Source organism: Bubalus bubalis, chromosome 23 (genome assembly GCF_019923935.1).
Source record: "Bubalus bubalis isolate 160015118507 breed Murrah chromosome 23, NDDB_SH_1, whole genome shotgun sequence".
NCBI lineage: Eukaryota > Metazoa > Chordata > Mammalia > Artiodactyla > Bovidae > Bubalus > Bubalus bubalis.
In genome coordinates this window covers 33,348,761-33,369,088 of record NC_059179.1, presented here as the reverse complement: position 1 = coordinate 33,369,088, position 20,328 = coordinate 33,348,761, and the positions used below count along the sequence as shown (strand labels likewise).

Below are 20,328 nucleotides of genomic sequence, written 5' to 3'. Positions count from 1 at the left end.
TCAATTCCAATATCCCTCTTGAGTTCAAGGCTTACAGGGGATGAATTCACATGTGGATAGTTACAAGTTACATATTTGATTTAAGGAAAAAGGTCAGTCACCTTAGGAAGGCTTCCAATCATTAGAGCAAATTTTTTGCATCCAATCCCCCACTCGCATTCTATGCCCATCTCAGGCATTGCTAATCCAATGTAGCACCTTTTCCTGGTGACCCTACGTACAAGCTCAAAGTTGTTTTCAACTCATTACTCCAGACAGTCATCACCAATCAATGGCCCTTAGGATGAATTCTCTTTGCTTTTCCTGGTTTGTGGCTGTGAAACCAAACTCAATTTCTTTTGTCGCCTGACACTGTGGCCACGTTCTTTGACACCCTAGACCTCAGAGGAGAAGCCTGGAACTACATTTCCCAGAATCCCTTTCTTTGTAAAGCACTGGTTGCTGCTGCTGCTGCTGCAAAGTTGCTTCAGTGGTGCACTGGTTAGAGTCTTCCAATGAGAGACACTCCTGCAAGAACTGGGAGGCAGGGGAGAAGGAAGATGCCATTCTCTGGCAGAAGCTGCAGCTAGATGCCTGAGCAAAATTCAGACTCTTGAGAATTGTATGCTCTGTGTGATTCAGGCTGCTGGGGGTGGAGGTGGTGGCCACTGCCGAGATTCCTGGGTTCTTTGCAGCTTCTAGGTGAGCTACTTTTAGGTAGATCATCTGCCTCTGTCAGCTGCTGGCCTGACCTTTCCTCTCTCAGCCCTTCCAGCAAGTCTCCCGTTCCCTGAATTAGAACCCTTCCAACTTATGACACTTAGGGTGGCTTCTGTTTTCCTATCCAACTGCTTCCCTCCCCCGCCCCCGCCCTCCACCCTCACCCAACCCCCCACCCCCCAGCTACAATAACATTAACACCTTGAAGGCAGGGAACAAAAACTTGGCATCCTGGACCCGCCCTACCTTGCTAAACATGAAAAATGTGATTCTTGTTGAGTTTAGCCTTCCTGTTTTCTATGCTATTTCTGTGGGCCACCTACACAGAATGCGGGAGGCAATGGAATGGTGAGTCCCAAAGAATCAGAAGAATGGCATCACAGAATTTGGAGCCAGAAGACCTTTGTACAGGAACAAATGGATTTTTTTTTTTTTCATGATAGTGATGGGAAAAACTGAGGCCCAGAGAGAGGTTACATCCAGTTCATCCTAGAGCTGGGGCTGGAAGCCAAACCTGCTCACCTGGACGGGTTTTCTTCCCTGGCCCCCGGGGTCTCAAACAAAGGGATGCATATGAACTTGGAAGTAAGGCACAGCCAAGCTGAAACGTCTCCCATAACAGGCTGGCTGCTTTGATGTAGGGTAGTAAACGCCTGGCCACAGAGGGAAGCCGAGGTGAGTGCAGTGATGAGATGTGAGTTCCCTCCTCTGTTTAGGGGAGGGGAAAGCAGCGAGGGCAGGTCTCATGACAACACAAGAATACGAAAACCACATTGCCCTAAAACTCACCCTACCATGGAATCCTTACAGGTTTCTGCCCATTCACAGGCAACTCACCTTAAAGAAATCCTTGTTTCTGTATGTAATTGTTAGAAAACATTAGGGAATTAAAATTAATTGTGTGAATTGTAATCACCCTTTTGCTTCCACTGGCCTTAGGGTTGTGGGCTGCAGCGGATCAGATTCCTGGTCACCAACCACTGATTTAGGAGAAAAAGAATTTTTTGGAGAGCTGTTGGGAAGTGACTGGAATACCAGGAAAGCAGGAGACCTAAGTTTAGAAACTATGCCCTAGACAGTGGCTTGGGCTTTGCAGGTGGCGCAGGTGGTAAAGAACCTGCCTGCCAATACTGGAGATGTAAGAGACACAGGTTCGATCCCTGGGTCGGAAAGATCCCCTGGTGAAGGAAATGGCAACCCTCTCCAGTATTCTTGCAGGGAGAATCTCATGGACAGAGGAGCCTCGTGGGCTACAGTCCATGGGGTCGCAAAGAGTCAGACATGACTGAAGTGACTTAGCACACACAGACAGTGGATGCCCCCAGGGATGCTGCCAAGCCCTGGGTGTGTGAGCGCCTTCCACTGCCAGGCCCATGGATGCTCCAGCCCCTTTTGGTGACGATGCCTCTGAAAGTGGCTGTGGTCGCCAGCATGCTCTCAGGATGAATTCTTCCCCTGGTTGGAGCTGCCAGTTCCAGGATCATTTCTGCTTGGGGTGTCTGGAGAGGCCAGATGCCCACTCCTCTCTGACCCTTGGCAGAGACAGGGGTCCTCTGATGGGCTCTGATGCTGAGCAGTGATGTGACCAGTGACTGCTGCAGGTTCTTTCTTGGTGGTGGTGGTAGGGGACTTCAGAGGCCCCTTTTCTCTCAATCTAGCACCCACTTCCTTTAACCCAAATGCCTGAAAGCCCACATTAGTGGGGTTTCTCTGGACTTAGGGCTTTGGGCTCAGTTACTCAGTTGTGTCTGACTCTTCGTGACCCCAGGGACTGTAGCCCACCCGGTTCCTCTGTCCATGGGATTCTTCAGGCAAGAATATTGGAGTGGGTTGCCATTTCCTTCTCCGACTTAGGGCTTTGCCTCCTGTTAAAATATAAAGCGCAAATCTTTCCATCACTTTCTCCTCACTGTGAACGAACAGCGGTTGGGTTATTTCCCAGGACACCCCAGCTCCATTACACAGGATGCTCCACTAACAATTTTGTGAGCCACGCCTTACGGTGGAATGTCCCACACCCTTGGGAAAACCACCCTTGCTTCCCTGAGGTGGGGAGAGCCTCATAGCAGTGGGTCCCTGGAGGGCACAGGCTGCCTTTGCATTCCCCAAGAAAGTCCTGGGTGAAGACTGCCCCACGGAGGAGCCACTGAGCTGAGGAGGACATGCCTACACGTGTCCTCCCGCACACAGTTCTCTGAACCTTTGGTGGCTCAGTTTGGCGGCCGCACAGCCTCGTTGTCGCCACTCCTGCTGGCTGCCAGTTTCTGTTTACACACATTTCCTAGGTGCCAGGCGTTGCGCTAAGCATCTAACCCAAATTAGCTCATTTAATCTTCTCCACTTAACAAAGAAGACAACTGGGGCCTGAGCCACACAGCCAGCATGGAACTGCAATTCGAATCCAGGCAAAACCCAGTCTTAGGCTCTTTCCCTAAAATATAGCTCTGCGCTCAACTCCTCCCCGCATCGTACACAAGAAAATATAAAATCATCTCCTGCTGGCTTTCCTCCGGAGGCAGACGTACTGAGAAGCAGCTAGTTCTTAGGGCACCTGGCCTGCCTGACCACTCGGGGTTCTGACACTCCTGGTGGACAGGCCCTGGGTCAGCTGCTGTGGGGTCTCTCAGAAGATAGGGAGGGACAGAACCTCACCGGGTACCCATCGCATGCTACGGAGGCACCCGGTGCTTGTCTTATGCTGGCATCCTGGAAATAAATGAACCAACCGAGAAAAGAAAGGTGATTTATCCAGAGCTTGCTATAGCAAGGGAGTCAGCCACCATCACCTGCGTCTTGGCAGAGCCTCAAAGGTGGGCAAGGTTTAGAGTGGAAAGAAAGAAGCTTTGTGTGTGCCCTGATGGAAAACTGTTGGCCTGGGGAGGCTGGAGGCAGCTAAATAGAAGGTTGGGGGGCAGCCTATCCTATGTGGTGGGTGAGGGGTGCATATTTGACTTTTTCCGGTTAATCCTAAATTGGAAGCAGGGACAAAAATTAGGGAAGCCGTCAGTTACAAATTGACTTGTGGTCGTCTGGGGTCCATTGTTTCAGAGTTATTGTTTAGCTTTCTCGATTGTCACTGAAGATGGCAGGCTGGTTTCTGCCAGGCTGACTTACTGCAGGCTGGCTACCAGGTTGGTCAATATACACAAGGGGTTGCTGTGGGTTGTAAGTCAAAGTTCCGCTTGTATGTGTGGTCCGGCTACTGGCCATTTGTTCTGACAGTCTCTCAGCACTTAATCTCTGCAGCAGCCTATCTTATAGATGAGGAAACTGAGGCCCAAAGAAGTGGAGTAACATGGCCGAACCCCCTCAACAGGGATGTGCGTGTGAGGCCAGGCCTGCTTGATCCCTGATTCCATGTTTGTTGCTGCTGTTCAGTCGCTCAGTTGTGTCTGACTCTTTGCGACCCCATGGACTACAGCACATCAGGCTTCCCTGTCCTTCACCATCTCCTGGAGTTTGCTCAAACTTATGTTCATGGAGTCAATGATGCCATCCAACCATCTCACCGTCTGTTGTCCCCTTCTCCTTCTGCCCTCAATCTTCCCCAGCATCAGGGAAATTTTCTAATGGGTCGGGTCTTCACATCAGGGGGCCGATGTATTGGAGCTTCAGTTTCGGCATCAGTCCTTGCAATGAATGTTCAGGGTTGATTTCCTTTAGGATGGACTGGTTTGATCTCCATGTTTCCATGTTTGTCCCCCTTTATAATCCATCCCACACCAGCCAGGGTCCTTAAAGGCCTAGCTTAAGCCCTCCTCCCCAGTGTTGCTTCCCCTTTCTTTAGAATAAGATCCAGCCTCCATCTGAGACCCACAGACCTGGAGACTCAGCCCCGCCCACATTTGGGGCCTCATTTGGGGGCCCCTGGGCTCCTCCAGTTTGTTCCAGGCCCCAGGGCACCTCCCTGCCAAGCCTCGTGAGACTTTGTTTCCTCTCAACAGGGCCTTTCCTCTTGCCCTCCGCTGCCCCAAATGCCTTTCCTGGTCCTCAGCATCCTCTGGGCACGCTCGGGTATTACCTCCTCTTGCCTAAGTGGCTGCTCCCACAGGCCAGGACCACCACCCGCTCCTTCCCTCCATGGCCTTGCTCACAGCTGCACGCGTCTGGCTTTCTGTGGTTTATCAATGGTCTGTCTGCCTTCGCTACCAGACCGAGAGCCCCGAGAGGGCAGGGCTCTGGCCTCCCTGGTTCTGCTGTGTTCTCAGTGTCCGGCCCACAGCAGGTGCTTGGTAAATATCTCATGAGGGAACAAGTGAGTGGGTCTTCAACTCCTTTCTCCATGGCTGCTCTTCATGTTCCTGAGACAACATGCCAACTTCCTCCCTGGCCCGTGACTGAGGGAGAGGGTGACCCATAGAGCCAGCCTCAGGCTGTGACCCCAGGGGCTGTCTGTGGCCCCTCTCTTTGGGGTGAGCTGGGCAGTGACTCAGCAAGCAACCCTCAGGGGAGAAAGCGGGGTGCTCCCAACAGCAGGTGCCCAGAGGAAGCGAGGGCCACAGGCAGCATGGACGGGCTTGGTGATTTACTGCATCGTGTCAAATACTGGTGACGAGCCTCCAAGTCACCTTCACCATCACCCCCACGTCACAGTCAGGAAGTGAGGCTCAGGGAGGCCAAGGAGGTCGTCCGAAGCCCCCAGCTAGTGAGGGCCAAGTCAGGGTTTAACAGATCCAATGGCCTTTGGAGCAACGTGCTTCTGTTGGCCAGAGAGCTTCTGGCCTCTGACCCACTGCCCACACCCCATCTCCTCATCCTCATCCTTGAAGCTCACCTGGTGGGGGTAACGGCAGTTGCTGAGTTCCTCCCCCTCCCGTCCACCCTCTTTCCTATGTGATTATGAGGCGGGGGTCTCTATGTGGTTTCAGTAAAACAGTGGACACGCTAAATACAGATTAGTTGAGGGGGAAAAAAAAATCTATGTTATGAGATCATTCCCAGCCCTGATCTCCATAACACACATGGCCTGACCTCCTACCATTTAGAAGCACTTTTTTATTTTTCAGTCACTAAGATGTGCTTCCCTGCAGGTCCCAATGTCCTGGTGTCTGTTGAGCCTGTCTGGGCAGAAGGCTCACCTCTCTGAGGCCCCCGGCTCTGGCTCTGACCCCAGGAAGATTTGAGGCCTGTCCCGGGGCCTCCTTGGGGATTGACTCCCCTCCCGGGGCCTCACTTGGGAGCCCCTAGATGAGGGGGCAGAATGAGCGGGTAAAGGGCGATTCTGGCCTTGGAGGCCTGGTTCCCGCCCTCTGGGGTCTGTCCTTGTGCAGGGCAGGGCTGGACCAGGCCCCACGAGCACACCTGAAGGGTTGTGGGCAGGTGGAGAAACACCCAGTGCCCACGGCAGAGTTGATTAAGTGCAGGGCTGAGAGTGAGTGACAGGAACTCAGCCTCTAGTCGTTGGCCCAGGCCCTGGACCAGGCCAAGCACTCCCACAGCTGCCATCCCCCGGCCTCTCCCTGTCCTTCCCCGCCAGCCACTCCTAGATGGTCTCCTTTCGTAATGACCCCGAGGCAAGCCAAATTCAGACGGTGGATCTGACCCCACTGCTTCAAAGACAAAACCCAAGTCCCCATGAAGTCCCCAAATACATGACTTGAGGAATATCTATGCTGGGAATTATCTACACGTCTCCAGGGATATGGCTACAACAGAGTTGGGTGTCCCGTGACCCCAGGACAGTAATTGCTCCTGAGGGGCCGTTCTCCTTACGGCCTTCCAGGCCAAGCCCTCCCATTTTGCAGATCAGTAAACTGAGACCCAGGAGGGAAAGTGACTTGCTCAAGGGCACATGGCAGGGGCAGAGCTGGGAGCTGAGCGCAGGGTTCCTGAGGCCCGGGGTGTGCTCGCTCCATGATGACCAGTGGCTCTGGGTTCCAAAGGGAAGCAGGGTCCTACCCCCACCCAGTACCTGGAAACCAGGGAGACTATGGGGGTTGTGACCTTCGGGACCCACCTCAGTAAGATGGGAAATGAGACATCCTTGTGACATCCTTGTCACATCTTGTGACATCCTTGACCATTCCTGTCTGAAACCTTCCACCTTCTCCCACCAGTTCTTGATCTCCTTCCATCCCATCTCCTGCAGCCAACTTCTTCTGAGACTGGTCAGTGGGAGGTAGGAATGGCCAATAGCCACAGCTCAGAGGATGGTGTCTACTGTAACTCGGGGTTAAAGGAGGATGGTGGCATCCCTGGATCAGTCTGAAATCACTGATCTCCCACCCTCACTTTGATGTCCCACACATCCAAAGTACATTCTACCTCGTAACTGAAAATTGACTCCCATGTTAGGTCAGCCATGGGGAGAGACATTCAAGTCGTGCTACACATGGCCTGATTCCAAACTTGAACTCTTGTTGGTTTGCGCTGAGGTCACCCGACCAAGCTTTGACATGAAACTACAGAAAGCTGGGGGTGGGGGTGGGAGGAACTTGCCATGAGGGCGGAGGACAGGAAAGCTACAGTTCTGTATTGTGATATCTGAGAGGCGAGCACTCGGGGCACGGGACCGGAAATCAGGACATTGTTCTATTCTTGGCTCCCCATTAGTTTGCTGTGTGCCTTTGGGCAGGTCACTTCCTCTCTCTGAGCCTCAGTTTCCTCATTTTATAAAACCAGGTGGAGGATCTATGAGCGTCCTCCTTTCACTTCTAAAGAGCTCATGGTTCTAGCTCGGTCCCTGGGCACGGGTTGAAGGAATCAGAAGACTGGGTTTCATTTCATAACTTGGGCCCCTGAACACTTCCTAGTTGGGTCTGGGAACAGAAACAGGCGCTCAGTGACCAAGCTAATCTGAGTTTCAGGGAGGTGGCCAGCAGCCTTGGCTGCTGGAAACTTCACCCAAGAAGAAGGCAGGGGCGGATGTGGGCTGGACGGGAGCTTAGTCCTGCTGCCCAAGGGTTATGACTGCCATAGAGGCATCAATGTGTATTCAGACTGGAGCTCAGTTTTTAGAGGCTCAAATGTCATTAGCTGGTGTTTTTGATCAATGGGAAACAGTGATAGCAACAAACAATAACATCCATTTGCTGGCAATTTCCATCATTTGTGGCATTTAATTAGCATAATTGACCTGGATTGAAACTTTTCCTCCACCTGAATTTCAAAATACATGACTGCTCTCCCACCCTAGTACATCTGAGGAATTTTCTTTTTTTTTTTTTAAATGAGGTTTTAACTAAAGCCCAATATCAAAACACTATATAATACTTTTATCTCATTGAAGACATTTGATGCTTATTAAAATATTATTGCTTTAAGGCTTATTTTGATTTTTTGCCCAAGAGTGTATGCAGAGCCTTGCTACTCCGATAATAGCAAAGAAACCTTAAACATGAAAAAAACACATGAAAGGTAATATGTTCCCCATTAGTCCCAGTATCATTTCCCCAGGATTACTGCTTTCCAAATATAGCATTAGTTTAAAAATAAAAGGCCGTTGACAGTAACGGGACACTTGCTACTACTTTGGAGCATATGGGCCCTCCAAGGGGCTAGCAGAACAGCTTCATGGGATGGGAACTGCAGAGGAAAAAATCTGGTTTAAACCGCCCCGTACACTTCCTCCAGGGCCCCCAAATAGGTCACCTGCTCTGGCCCAGGAGCTGTGTCTAATGGGCCTCTTTCAGAACTGCTTTTTTTGTGCATTGTTTCTTCTAGAGATGAGAACATTTTGGAAGCTGACAAGAAGTCAGTTGGGCACCACGCAGGAAGACAGGTGACGTCCTAGATCTCTGCCTTCTGACTTCATGAGCGGGAGAGATCCACGTGGCTGTCATCCACGGGGAAGGGGTGCTTTTAGATTTGGGGTTGTGGGAGATTCAGGGGTGGCAAACTCTAACGGGGAAGGTTGAAATCATTCAGGAAGCCCATGGGTGATATGCAGAAGCTTGGTTTATTTGACTCAAATATGAATTTTATTTATTTATTTTTGCCAAAGGTCCACTTTCAGTTGGATGAACTAACCTGGCTAAGGGCAGAACAGGGGCGCACATAGCAGGGCGCTCTCCAGTGGCAGCCAGGGCCACCGCAGTTTGCGTCCAGGGGCTGGCCTGTGCCGAGCACCCACCAGAAGCCACCAGCCTGCTGAGGGCCCCTCAAGGGACTCATGTTGCACGTTTGCTATTTTGGTCCAACAATGCAGGCCCCTTCCGGTTTCAGGAGCCGGTCTCCTGGCACTCATCAAGCACCCAGCTTCGAGAGGCTTCCGAGAGCCAGGGAGCAAGCTTCCAGCCTGAAGGGAGGGCGATGCGCTCCTGGTTTTAAATCCCCAACTGAATGCCAACCATAACTGGTTGTCAGCAGAGAGGGGAAGATCAAGAGGCAGTGATGGGAGAGAATGGAGAGGTGGTAACAAGAGCTAAAATTTATTGCCCCGAAGCTTGTGTTCTCCTGGGAGGAGAGGGCACTGCCCACTGGGCCGAGGGCTCTTCTGTACCCGGCACTGCCTCTGCCATGGGGTGGCGGGGGCGGTGGGGGGTGGTGGTGTTCCTTGAGTGGAGCCAATTACAAGATGGTCTGCGGGTGGGGTGATGTCTTGACTTCCGTTTTGGGATGTATTCCATCTGACGTCAGAATTTGGACCTCACCGTCTGGCCTCCTCTCCTTACTGCTCTTGAAGCTCTAAATTCCTCCTTTAGGCCAAGAATTGCTCATTCCCATTTGCACTCCCAGTCAGTTCACTTGAACTGAGATAACAAGCCCAGATGGGTAACAGTCTCAGCTGCCTGGTGGGTGGGGCAGAGCCAATCCTAAAGTCCCAGTGATTGCTTCCCTTCACTGAGCACTTACTACAGCCTGGGGCCAGAGCCTAGTGCACCCCAGGGTTCTCTCATTCAATCCGAAGGTCATCTGGCCATGCCTGACTTGCAGGGTGTGGGAGGTTGATTCACTTGCTTTTCACACAGCTAGTGGATGAGCAACAGCCTGACTCCCGTGTCTGAGCCTTGACCGCTGTACTGAATGGAATCACCTCTGTCTCCCTCACCTCTCACCAGCTCATTGTCCAGAGCTCCCAACAGTGTCTCCAAGACTCCTGGGAGGGTAGAAGATGGAGCCAATTCCCTTGGAACAAGGTTTGACTTGGTGTCACTGCAACTTTCTAGGGACTCTCCTTCCATGAGAGATGATCAGCATCACAGGAACTGAACATGCAGCAAGAGGCACTGAGTATTTTCCTGCCAGCACTTTGATTCTCCAAGGAGAAATACAGGTCAGGGTTGGGGGTTGTTGTTCAGTTGCTAAGTTGTGTCTGACTCTCTTCGACCCCATGGACTGCAGCACGCTGGGCTTCCCTATCCTTCACCATCTCCCAGAGCTTGCTCAAACTCGTGTCCATTGAGTCAATGATGCCATCCAACCATCTTGTCCTGTCGTCCCCTTCTCCTGCCTTCAATCTTTTCCAACATCAGGGTCTTTTCCAATGAGTCAGCTCTTCACATCAGGAGGCCAAGTACTGGAGCTTCAGCTTCAGCATCAGTCCTTCCAATGAATATTCAGGGTTGATTTCCTTTAGGATTGACTAGATTGATCTCCTTGCTGTCGAAGGTGTGGGGCCAGGGGCAGGGTGGGGGGTTGTAATTCCTGCTCTCCAGGAACTCACATGGGTGGAGAAAGAAAGTAACAAAGTGCTGTACAAAATGGTTCAAAGAGTAAGGTGATTGCCAAGGAATTCTGCATCACAGGATGGAGGAGCTGTGAGCCACCTTCAGATCCTAGGGTCTTAATAATTCATCTACAGATGGGGAAATAGAGGGATAAAGAAGGAAACTGATTTGTCCAGAGTCATTCAGTTATTTTAGAACAAAGCCGGGGCCAGAACTCAGAGGTCTCCACACACCCAGCCTCTTACTCACTTCTCTGCCTGAGTGTCTAGTGGCTGGCCAGACAGGCAGGATGATGGTGGTTGGCAAAACTCTTGGAGGAAAAAGGGACTTGAGTGGGTCCCTGCAGGGGTAGACACAGGTGGCCAGGGGAAAGGGATCCCCCAGGTAGAGGGGTGGCATGCACATGATGTGGGCATGGGAATGTTGTGGGCTGGAGGCAAATAGATTGCTTTCCCCAGTTCACCATCACTGATGAGTAGAGGCTGCAGGGAGTGCCGGGTTCAAGAAGATTCTGAGGATGAAAGACAGCCAGGATCAATTAGCAGTGTGGGCTGGGAACTTAGGGATGGGGAGGTGGGGTGGGGGACCAGAGATGATCCTGCCACATGCTTGTCATCCCTGGCATATGCTGTGTTGAAAGACACTAACCTGTGTTAGCCCTTTTGACCCCCGACAGATCCTGATTGAGGGTTGGAGGGAGGGGACTTGCTGCTATTTATTCATTTCTCTTTTGTGGACAGTTTCCTGTTCACTCTGACTCACCTGGTGCTGATGTCAGCAAATTCCCCACACCTGTTCCATGGGACCAGTCACCTGCCAAAGACGGGCTGCCAGCCCTGCAGGGGAGGCAGTGGGTCCAGCTGTCGTAGGAGGGCCTGGGCAGGGGCAGAGACAGCTACAGCGCTCTACAGGCCCTCGAAAGAGCCAGTTGTGTTCTGCATTTCAAACGGGCTCCAGCGACCACTGCCGGGAAATGCCATATTTCTGCTGAGTCAGACTCCATTCCCCTGTAATGAGTGAGGTTCTCAGGGAAACATTACCATACTGGATGTGGGGGCTGCCCAGATAAGGCAAGAGGACAATCTGAAAGCCAGAGGTTATGACTTTTGATTTAAGTGTTGGCTTTGAAATATTCACAGTTCCCGTGGAACCCACTTGGGTAGGTGCTGTCCTTCATTTTTTTGAGAAAAAGGAAAAGTAAGTTGGAAAAGTAAGTTGGGCTGTGTGGGGGCCGGGAGAGTCATGGGGCCCTTTGGCTAAAGGGGACGCAGCATGGTGAGAGCCAGAAGACATAGAAGCTAAGGGGTTTCAGGTTGGGTGCAAGCCCCCTTGGTCTAAATTCCCCATGGCCCCTCTTCAGTCAAAGCAAGAGTTCAGGCTGGCCCGTGGCGGAACAAGAGTTCCTGGGTTGGTGGTCCTTTTCACATTTCACATGTTGTATTTCCCCACCTTGCGAGTGAAATCTGACCTACCAGCGTGGAAGGCTTTGGGGGTTTTGAACTTGCCCTACATCAAATACACCCCCTTCTCCACTTGGGGGGAAACCCAGCCACTCTGCAGCAGACTCTAAGGGCATTTGATTGTCTAGAACACATCAAACAGCCCAAGTCTCCCTTGTAAAAGTTTTACAAGAAAATCATTGAAGACTAGCCGAGCTTCGCTTTCCCCCTCCTCCTCCTTAAATTCCAAGCCTGAGCCGATGTGCTCGATTCCCACACTTTGGTGTCAGCCGGGCCGGCAGAGCTTGGGGCTCGGGGCTGGCGGGCACGCGGCGCTGAGAACCTCAACCCCCGGATCATTACAATTGCAGGCCACGGCTTGTGGGATCTAGTGATTTGGACATATTTTATTTAACCAGCTTAGTAAAAGGTAATATTCAGCAGCTGTGATCTATAGCAGAATTACAATTTTCAGGGTCAAGGAGGGATTTTGATATTAGGAGGTTGGGCAGAATTGCTATGAAATCTCATGAGCTGTCTTTAAAAATAAATGAGAAAATAGGTTATCCAAGAGTCATTGTAAGGGAAAAATCAATAGGCAGTGTCTATTCACTTGGGCTATCAAAATCCTTGAAATTTGAACAAAAGTTTCACGTTTAGTGTACTGTAGGTTTTGAAATATCAGCGCTGGAGGCTCGGTGGGTACAAATTCATTGTGCTGTGCATCCAAACGAGGCGAGTCTTGTGAAGTTGCTCGGCTTCCTCGGAAGACGGAGGAGTGTCTTGGTGACCAGATTAGATGGGGGGGAAGGAGACAGGCGGTCCATGCAACCAACTCTGAGAATCACCTGCTGCTCTGGGAGGGGCGTGGCCAGTGGCTCGGTGCCCCTTGTTGGCACTGCCTCCTGTCCCGGGGGGAGGGTGGATCCATGTGTCTTCCTGCCCATACAATTCACAGCGCCCCTGCTCTCGGATAGGAAAAAAGATGGTCATTTAATGGGGAACTTCCTGTCGGTGAAATTTTGGCTGAGCAGGTCACCTGGAATGATAGAAGCTGTCTTTCACTCAGTTCATATCAACAAACATTTTTTCTCTCAGTGTTTCAAACATGTCTTCAGATTTCCTTCTGAATGCTAAACCGTTGGCATTTGAATAGGCTCAAATCAGCCCAACCAAGACTGCCGTGCCTCTCCAAGGTTTCTTTGTGACTCAATTCCTACGGCAGGTAATTCCCAGGAAACTGTCTGGTGGGTCTCCCTCACCAGCTATGGGCTCTGGGCAAGGCAGAAACTCTCTTCTGTGGGTAGATGCTGTTTTCCAGTCCCTGGTGCCATGCCTGACATTTAGCATTAAAATATATTTTAAAATGTTTTTTAAAATTAGTATCTTTTTAATGAATTTTAAAAATGAATCTCTCTTTTTTTGAATCTAAGGCATGTCTGAAGTATTTTAAGGCCATAATCATGAAGGATCTTTATAAGAAATAAAGCAAGACATCCAAAAGTCCCCCAACCCCAATCATATGTCTCTACCATGATGTCACAGATCAGCTTATTTGATCAAGATGAATGGGGTGATGACGATTTAGCATATGCCTGGTGGGGTTTTCCATGGGTTACCTAGTTGAATCTTCATGTAGGTCCTTGGGGTGGCCGGTCTTTTCCCTACTTTACAGTCAAGGAAACAGGCTCAATAGATCATCCCAATGCACCAATGAGGGAACTAGAACTCAGATTGGGTTTGTGATGCCATCTCTTCAAAACCATGTCTTAGGGCAATTAAAGAAGAAGAAAACCTGTGTTCAAAAGCAACCTTGAACTTGGTCCAAGTTTCATCATTTAAAAAAAAATAAAAATGACAGTGTCTATATTCACAGCCCAGAAATTGTAACAAGAAACTGACTGAAGATTTATAACATACCTTCACTTAGAAAGGGCATGGGAGGCAAGATAAATAACCTAAATGCAAAAGATGGGAATAACAGACTTTGGAATTAAGTGTTTTATTTAACTCATCAGATAGTACAAGTTACTTCAGGAAACAACAATCAAAATGTATTACTTGTACTAACGATATGCAGAAGCACATTTCCAAGAAATCTAATGAAAATAAATGCTAGAAATAAATTATTTTGTGGAATACAGCAAATAAATAGATTAAAAAAAATAACCCTGTGAACATTAGTAACAATGTGAGGTTCGGTGGAACTGGAGGATATCGGAACTTGAAACTAACGTCTGCATGAGATGTAAGAAACAGCGACACATTAATGAAAATTAGCAATAGACGTTTGAACTCCTTTTCCTCATCTCCTTGGTCTTAGGAGTGATTTCTCCCCAGCCTTGAGACGGGCTTCGAGCATCGCTCCTGACACCCACCGTCTAAGTGATCCAGATAATGTAATCGCAGCATCATTAGGAACCATGAAATTGCAGTTCCTTAGGGAAGGAGAGCTATCGCTCAGTTACACAGAGAAGAGTGATTAATTAGCAGATCTCAGTTTAAAGCGACCATGTACTACACGGGTTCTAATCCCACTCTCGAGCAGCTCACAGGCCTAATGAATTATCTGGAGGAAGCTGAGCTGGAGTCAGAAGACATCACTCAAAATGTGATAATGAGTAAGATAAGACAAAAATCCAAAACTTTAAAATGATAGAGACATTCCCCTATAGAAGTAAAGCTATAAAAGAAGTCAAAGGAGGGGTCATCTAATTTTTGCTTTCTCCTAAAATGATATTGTTGAGTATGCAATTTAGCCTTTGGACTCCACTGAGGCAAGTAGATCTAAATGGATTCATTCCTTCACTCCATACATATTATTTTAAAGGGACCGGACTTTGTAGGATATGCCAGGCTGCTCCTTTGGACCCATTCAACCCTTGGATAGTGAGTCCTCAAGGTCAACTGGACTCTACCTTGTCCACAGGCAAGGCAGATTGAACTCTGGACTTGAACCACCCTCCCATACCCCACAATGGTAGACTTGGAAACGATTCTGAAATGGAGATCTCTTCCCACCCCCCCCTCCCCCCGGCAGTGTAACTGTAATCGAGATTGTTACCATTCTCAAGAAGATGATCCTGAAACCCAAACCTGGTTGGTACCCAGCCTCCCTGGTGCTGATGCTGAGTCTCATACTAGGCTCGGAAATCCTGGTTCTTGCCAGAAAATAGAATGGATGACTGCAGAGATCAATAGTGGTCTTTGCACACTTTAGGCTCAGCTGTGGGGCCGACTGCCATCTTTCCACTTCACAACTTGCTTGGATTCCAGGTTCAAGCTCTCTGGGCACTTACACCTCCACCCTGTATGTACGGGAGGTGGTGGGTGGTCAGACTGGGCCTTCAGGTCTAGGACACAACACCTGGACAGAGCCTGACTTATCAATGGTGGTGAAACCCACATGAGTGGGGCTGAACTCCTGTTCTAGAATGAAGGGCTGGCTGTGGCTCCCAGGCTGGGGATTGACACCACATAATGGGTTTCTAAATCTCTTCCAGGGACTTGATCCAAGTGCACATTCACAATGTGCCCGTGAGCTAGGGCGGGGAAATACACTGCTAACGGTCTGGTTTCCTGATAGGAAAATGGGTGCCTGAGAGGGAAAGTGACTCATCCAGGCGGGACTAGCTCTGTGATTGGTGAGATCCAGAGCAAGGCAGAAATGTGGAGGCCCTAGTTCAAAAAGCAAGAAAAAATGCTGTTTCCTTTCTTCCCTGGTCTCTTTCTCTTTTTCGATTTCTCATGGTGTTTAAAAATTTCTAATCTTCTACATTAAATCAAAATTTTAAATTACTAGCACAAATGGTACCATTCCCTTTTATACTGTACAGCGCCAGTTTTACATGCAAATGTTCGCACATTTAACACGTGTACATTTGCCCATTGTACACTGTATTTTGTGGGTCTTAAGAGGGTGCCTCAAACTGGCCAGAAGAGACAAATCAGATTCAGGGAAGCAGGAAGAAGGAGGAGAGGGTTCCCCCAGGCACGGAGCGGGACAATGGAGATTCTCCTCGGGGAGTGCAGGCCCTCATGGGCCTGAGCCCTGCCTGGTGACTTGGGACCCATACTTGCCCTGGAGCCTGAAGGTCAGGTTCCTTTCCTCCTCCCCAGTGGCTGGCCAGACATGCGTTGCCCCAAGCCTGCGGCAAGAAGTGGGGTCAGGCCTCTCCTTGCACAGGCTCCCTGCCCCAACCTTCAGCAGACGGGCAACCCCTAGGACGCACTGGATACACCAGATCCTGGGAACAGGGGGACCAGAGGCTTGTCCCTGCAGAATACTCTGTGAATGCACCCCGATTCTGCCAGAGTAGGGCAGGGGCTGCAGCCACCATGTCCCACCCCAAGGCACTGTGGGGTGGGCATGCTGACCCCACCCCCTCCGTGCCTGGCCCCAGGTTGGGGGCAGGCGGGCAGTGGTTGCTGAGTGAAGGTGGGGAGGGGATGGCTGAGTGCAGCTAGGGCTGTAGGGGACAGAAGGCAGAGCAGTTGAGAACCAGACCCCAGGAACAGGCAGGCGGTGGGACGCAAGACATGAGCCAAGGCGCAAACCCCCCACTTCCTGGTCCATTGTCCCTTTACAAACCACAGCTTTTACCAAGATAAAACTCTTAAGAATCTCAAGACAGTGATACAGAGCTTGAAACCCTAAGCCTGGGGACCCTCTGAGTGCAGATCCCATGACACCAACCCTGCATTCAAGACCTCTCAGAAGCTCAGTAAGCCACATCTCCTAGCCTTCTAGAAGGTTCTACACGCCAAGGCTGCCATCTTAACCCTGGGCCCTTTACCCTTGTTTTGTCAGGAGCATTCCCTTTTCATTGCCATAGATGACAGGAGTCGGCAGAGACCGGCTTTCCTGAGACTTTCCAGCCGGGCTTTCCCGTTTGCTGGGTGAGGAGCCAAAGCCAGGAACAGGGTATGACTTGCAAAAGGCACAGCAGGGCCCAGTGCTCGGGACACCTGCAGCCCAGCTCACAGGAAGATGCCAGACTTGGAGAGAACGCGGGAGCCCTGGGCGGTCGCGCTGCCAGGCTGTTCCCGGGTGTGAATGTGCTGCAGCCACACTGCAGGAGCAGGAGCCTCTCTGGGCTCCCCCAGACCCAGCAGCATCCTCTCAGCATCCGGACCTCTCCTGTGGGCTCAGCATCAGGGTGGGGCTCTAATCATTACTTGTTTCTCACAAAATTCTTTTGTGGAGGGGATTGGCTAGTGATGGTGGAAGGGGGAGGAGAGATTGCAGGAATCTCAACGCTTTCCCCAGGTAATGTTTGTGGTTCGGTTGAGGAGCGAACCAGCGGTGTTCGTTGCTGTCCAGTCACTAAGTCATGTCTGATTCTTTGTGAGCCCATGGGCTGTAGCACGCCAGGCTCCCCTGTCCAGGAAAGAGAGCCAGGGTGTTCCCTGCCGATTCCTCAGAAGATATGACATTCAGGGGGAGAAAGTGACCATAGCCAACATGGATGGAATTGAGTTTTTCTGTGCATGATGGTTTTAAAAGTTCAGCTGAGGAATGTCGGCTCCTGTGGTTCAAAGGTCAACACTATCAGGGAGGCCAGTGTCCCCGTGGCCGGGCTGTGGCCTCTAGAATGTGGTGCTTGTTGAAGTTGAAGTTCCTTGTGCAGAAGAGAGAAGCCTGGCTGGAGGCCGAAGACTTGGCCTCCACCCCAGCTGTGCCACGGACTTGCTGGGTGATCTTGAACAAGTCTCGCTCCCTCTCTGAGCCCCATTTCCCCATCTGAAAACAAGCAGGTAGGGCTAAATGGTCCCAACAGCTCAGACAGCTTGAGGGCTCTGTGAATCCAAGCTCATTCATCTGCTTGGCTTTTGCTGCCCAAACTGTTTCAAGGTGGCCAGCCCGAGTTCAAGGGACAGTGATCCACATTTGCTCATTTCAATACCCTGCTCTTGGACTCTGTGTGTTTCATCTGCCCTCACAAAGGAGCTCAGGGAGGCCAGTCCAGAGGCTGGAATGCCCGGGCGTCTCCCAGCTCCGAGTGCCATGTACCCAGACATCAAAGTGTCTCCAGAGTCTGGGGGTGCTTGCGAGGGAGGGTGAACAGCTCACCCCCGTGCCCAAATCTGGATTCTGCTTCTATTTTCCCCTTTCCATGTGGGGGACAGAGAGGGGAGAAGAAGGGGAAAGAAGCCTTTGAAAAAACGTCTCCTGCTCCATCTGTTCAGCCCGACCCCACTCCCGTGGCGCACCTCTTAGGCGCTCGGCAACTTTTTTCCTTTTATGATATTTTGGGTTTCCGATTGCCTGCTAAGTCAAACCTTTGTCATTTAATAAGCAGGAAAAAAAAAAAAATCCTCCAAGTCAATCCTAGTCTAAATGGTCCCTATTCCTGTTCCTGGCCTCTCCTGGGCAGCTCTTGATGTACAAGGGGCCAGTGCTCATGCGGACCCGGCCACTGGCAGGCAAGCGTCAGTCTTAGTCCCGTTCAGATAGGGCAACTGCGCAAACGTAGGCGGGGAAATTGCAAGGAGGAATGGATACACAGTGCTGCTGTCTGGAAAGGACTTTGCCAAGTGATTCATGGATGTGCGCCTTATCTCAGGGTCAGCAGCGGGAGGCGGCAGGGGCGAGGGCATCGCCAGGTGATGTCCAGCCCTGAGAGTCACTTGTCTGGGATCAGAGAGCAAGTCAGTTCACTGGGCTGAAAACAGCTTTCTGACCTCCAGCCCCAGGGCTGGGGAACTATTTTACCTGTTTACTTATCCATCTTCTTGACCTTCTGTCTTTGGGGCTTGGCACATAGTAGATGCTCAATGAATATTTATTGACTAGATAAACAAATCTGATTATACCTCTCATGTTTCATATGGAGAGACTGATTATTTAGAAGTCTCGCTGGGGACAATAAAGAGCTCACTGAAGCCATCCAACTCTGCTGTCTCCATGACTTCTTGGGAGGGGTGGGCATGGATGAAGAGGAGATGGAAATGAGGAAGAATGAGGCTCTGAGGGTCACCATGCCCCTCTGTGTCAAGACCCCAGGGAGGGGCAGTGTGGGGAGGGTCTTCTCAAGGTGTATGTGAACCGTTTGGGTGCTTCCCCCAAATGTCAAATTGTATACCACAACAGCCTCGGCCTCCCATCACCCTCAGCAGGACTCGGCTGGGAGGCTGGAGCAGCTCTTGGTGGAACGCAGTCTGCTGGACCCCAAGGTCAGCTGTGCTGATGGCACCACCTGCTTCCCTGTTCTGTCCCCCTTCCCCACCAGGCAGTGCTGTGGGAGGTGCTTGGGGGACCTTGACCAGTTCCCTCTGCCCGGCAGAGCCCATGTGTTCTCAGAACCCCCGTGTCTGTCTGAGCAGCTGTGGGCCCCGGCCAGGTATGTGTGGACTTTAGGGGCAAGGCTGTGCCCCCAGTAATGCATCTGTTACCAGAAGGGCAGCTGATGCCAAGAGAAACCTTCAGGGAGCTGGTCCCAGGGAACCCAGACCCCCATCCCTTCTCCTCTTTCTTTCAGAGGCTGCAAACTGCTCCCTCCAGTGGTGGGTTGCTTCTCCCCCATACCCTGTCTCCCTCAGGTCCAACCTTTCACCAGGGGGATCAGTGGCTGAAGACGCTGCCTACGGGATCATAAATCATAAATCGTCCTAGGGTCCAAGGTCAGAACCCAAAGGATTAGAGTTTTCAAAGGTGGGGTTTCAGGTGTCTCCCAGCCCATAGGCTGTCACCACAAGGGGCCCTGGCTGATCTTACAACTGTACACCCTTCAGAGGGCCCAGGCCTTGCCTTGGCCACTTCCTTTGTCCAGAAGAGAAGCGAACAAGGGGATGGGGCAGTGTGGTTGGGGCCTCGGGGAGCGGGGCTAGCAGGCTTCGGTCCCACCTCTACCAGCCTCCAGCTGACGTTTCTCCACTGAATTTGGCAACAGCTCCTGTCCTCCAAGGAGGCGATGGATTATGGTCACAGTCTTAGCTCCCCTCCCTTGTGATGGAAGATGGGGAAAATTAAGAGGAGAATGCAATACAGCCGTGCCGAGCCCTGTGGTGGGCATACAGGAGGCCTGCGTGTCAGCAGAGGGCTCCTCTGAGGAGCAGAACTTTCTGTAGAGAAATTGAAGCCCAAGGTTGTATTCATTCTCAACTCCGTGGGGCCTCGTCATGTGAAAAAAAAACAAAACAAAACACTTCTCTCTAACTCAGGTACTTTCCCTGGCAACATAAGTTAAAAACTAAAAAGTTGAGGCAACAATGCACCGCTGAGCTGGAGCAGGGTCTTGGCTCCCCCCGGTCCTGTCCCCTCCTGAGCACACCTGGGGGAGGCCGGGGGAGGCTGGGGTGGGCTGCACTCAGCGGTGCCGTCCTGCCCCTAGGAAAAGTCCAGGCAGCTCTCAGCGGAGCAGCGAGCGCAGCCGATCAATACAGGCTTCGGGGCCGCTGAGCTATTATTCACGCCAAAGGGCCTTGTTTGGATGAAGGGGAGGAGGGATGCACGGGTTCACAGACTCACAGGCCGGGCTCTGCTTCTTGGCGCTTCCCCTCTCCCTGTGATGCCTTCGTTATTTATGGAGTGTGAGGAGCAGGTGATTTGGGCTGAGGAAGTGCTTTTTCCACAGCTTGGT

General features: G+C 51.1%; 1 protein-coding gene across 1 annotated transcript in view; it reads right to left on the bottom strand.

Annotated features, from left to right (window-relative positions):
* Positions 1 to 10,189: 10,189 nt before the first annotated feature.
* Positions 10,190 to 20,328, bottom strand: part of VTI1A (vesicle transport through interaction with t-SNAREs 1A) — a 383,913-nt gene continuing 373,774 nt past the window's right edge. Inside the window, exon 9 of the mRNA XM_044935242.2 lies at positions 10,190 to 12,709. Coding sequence (XP_044791177.2) covers positions 12,457 to 12,709 — 253 coding nt within the window. The 3' untranslated portion in view covers positions 10,190 to 12,456. The remainder of the gene's footprint in view (positions 12,710 to 20,328) is intronic.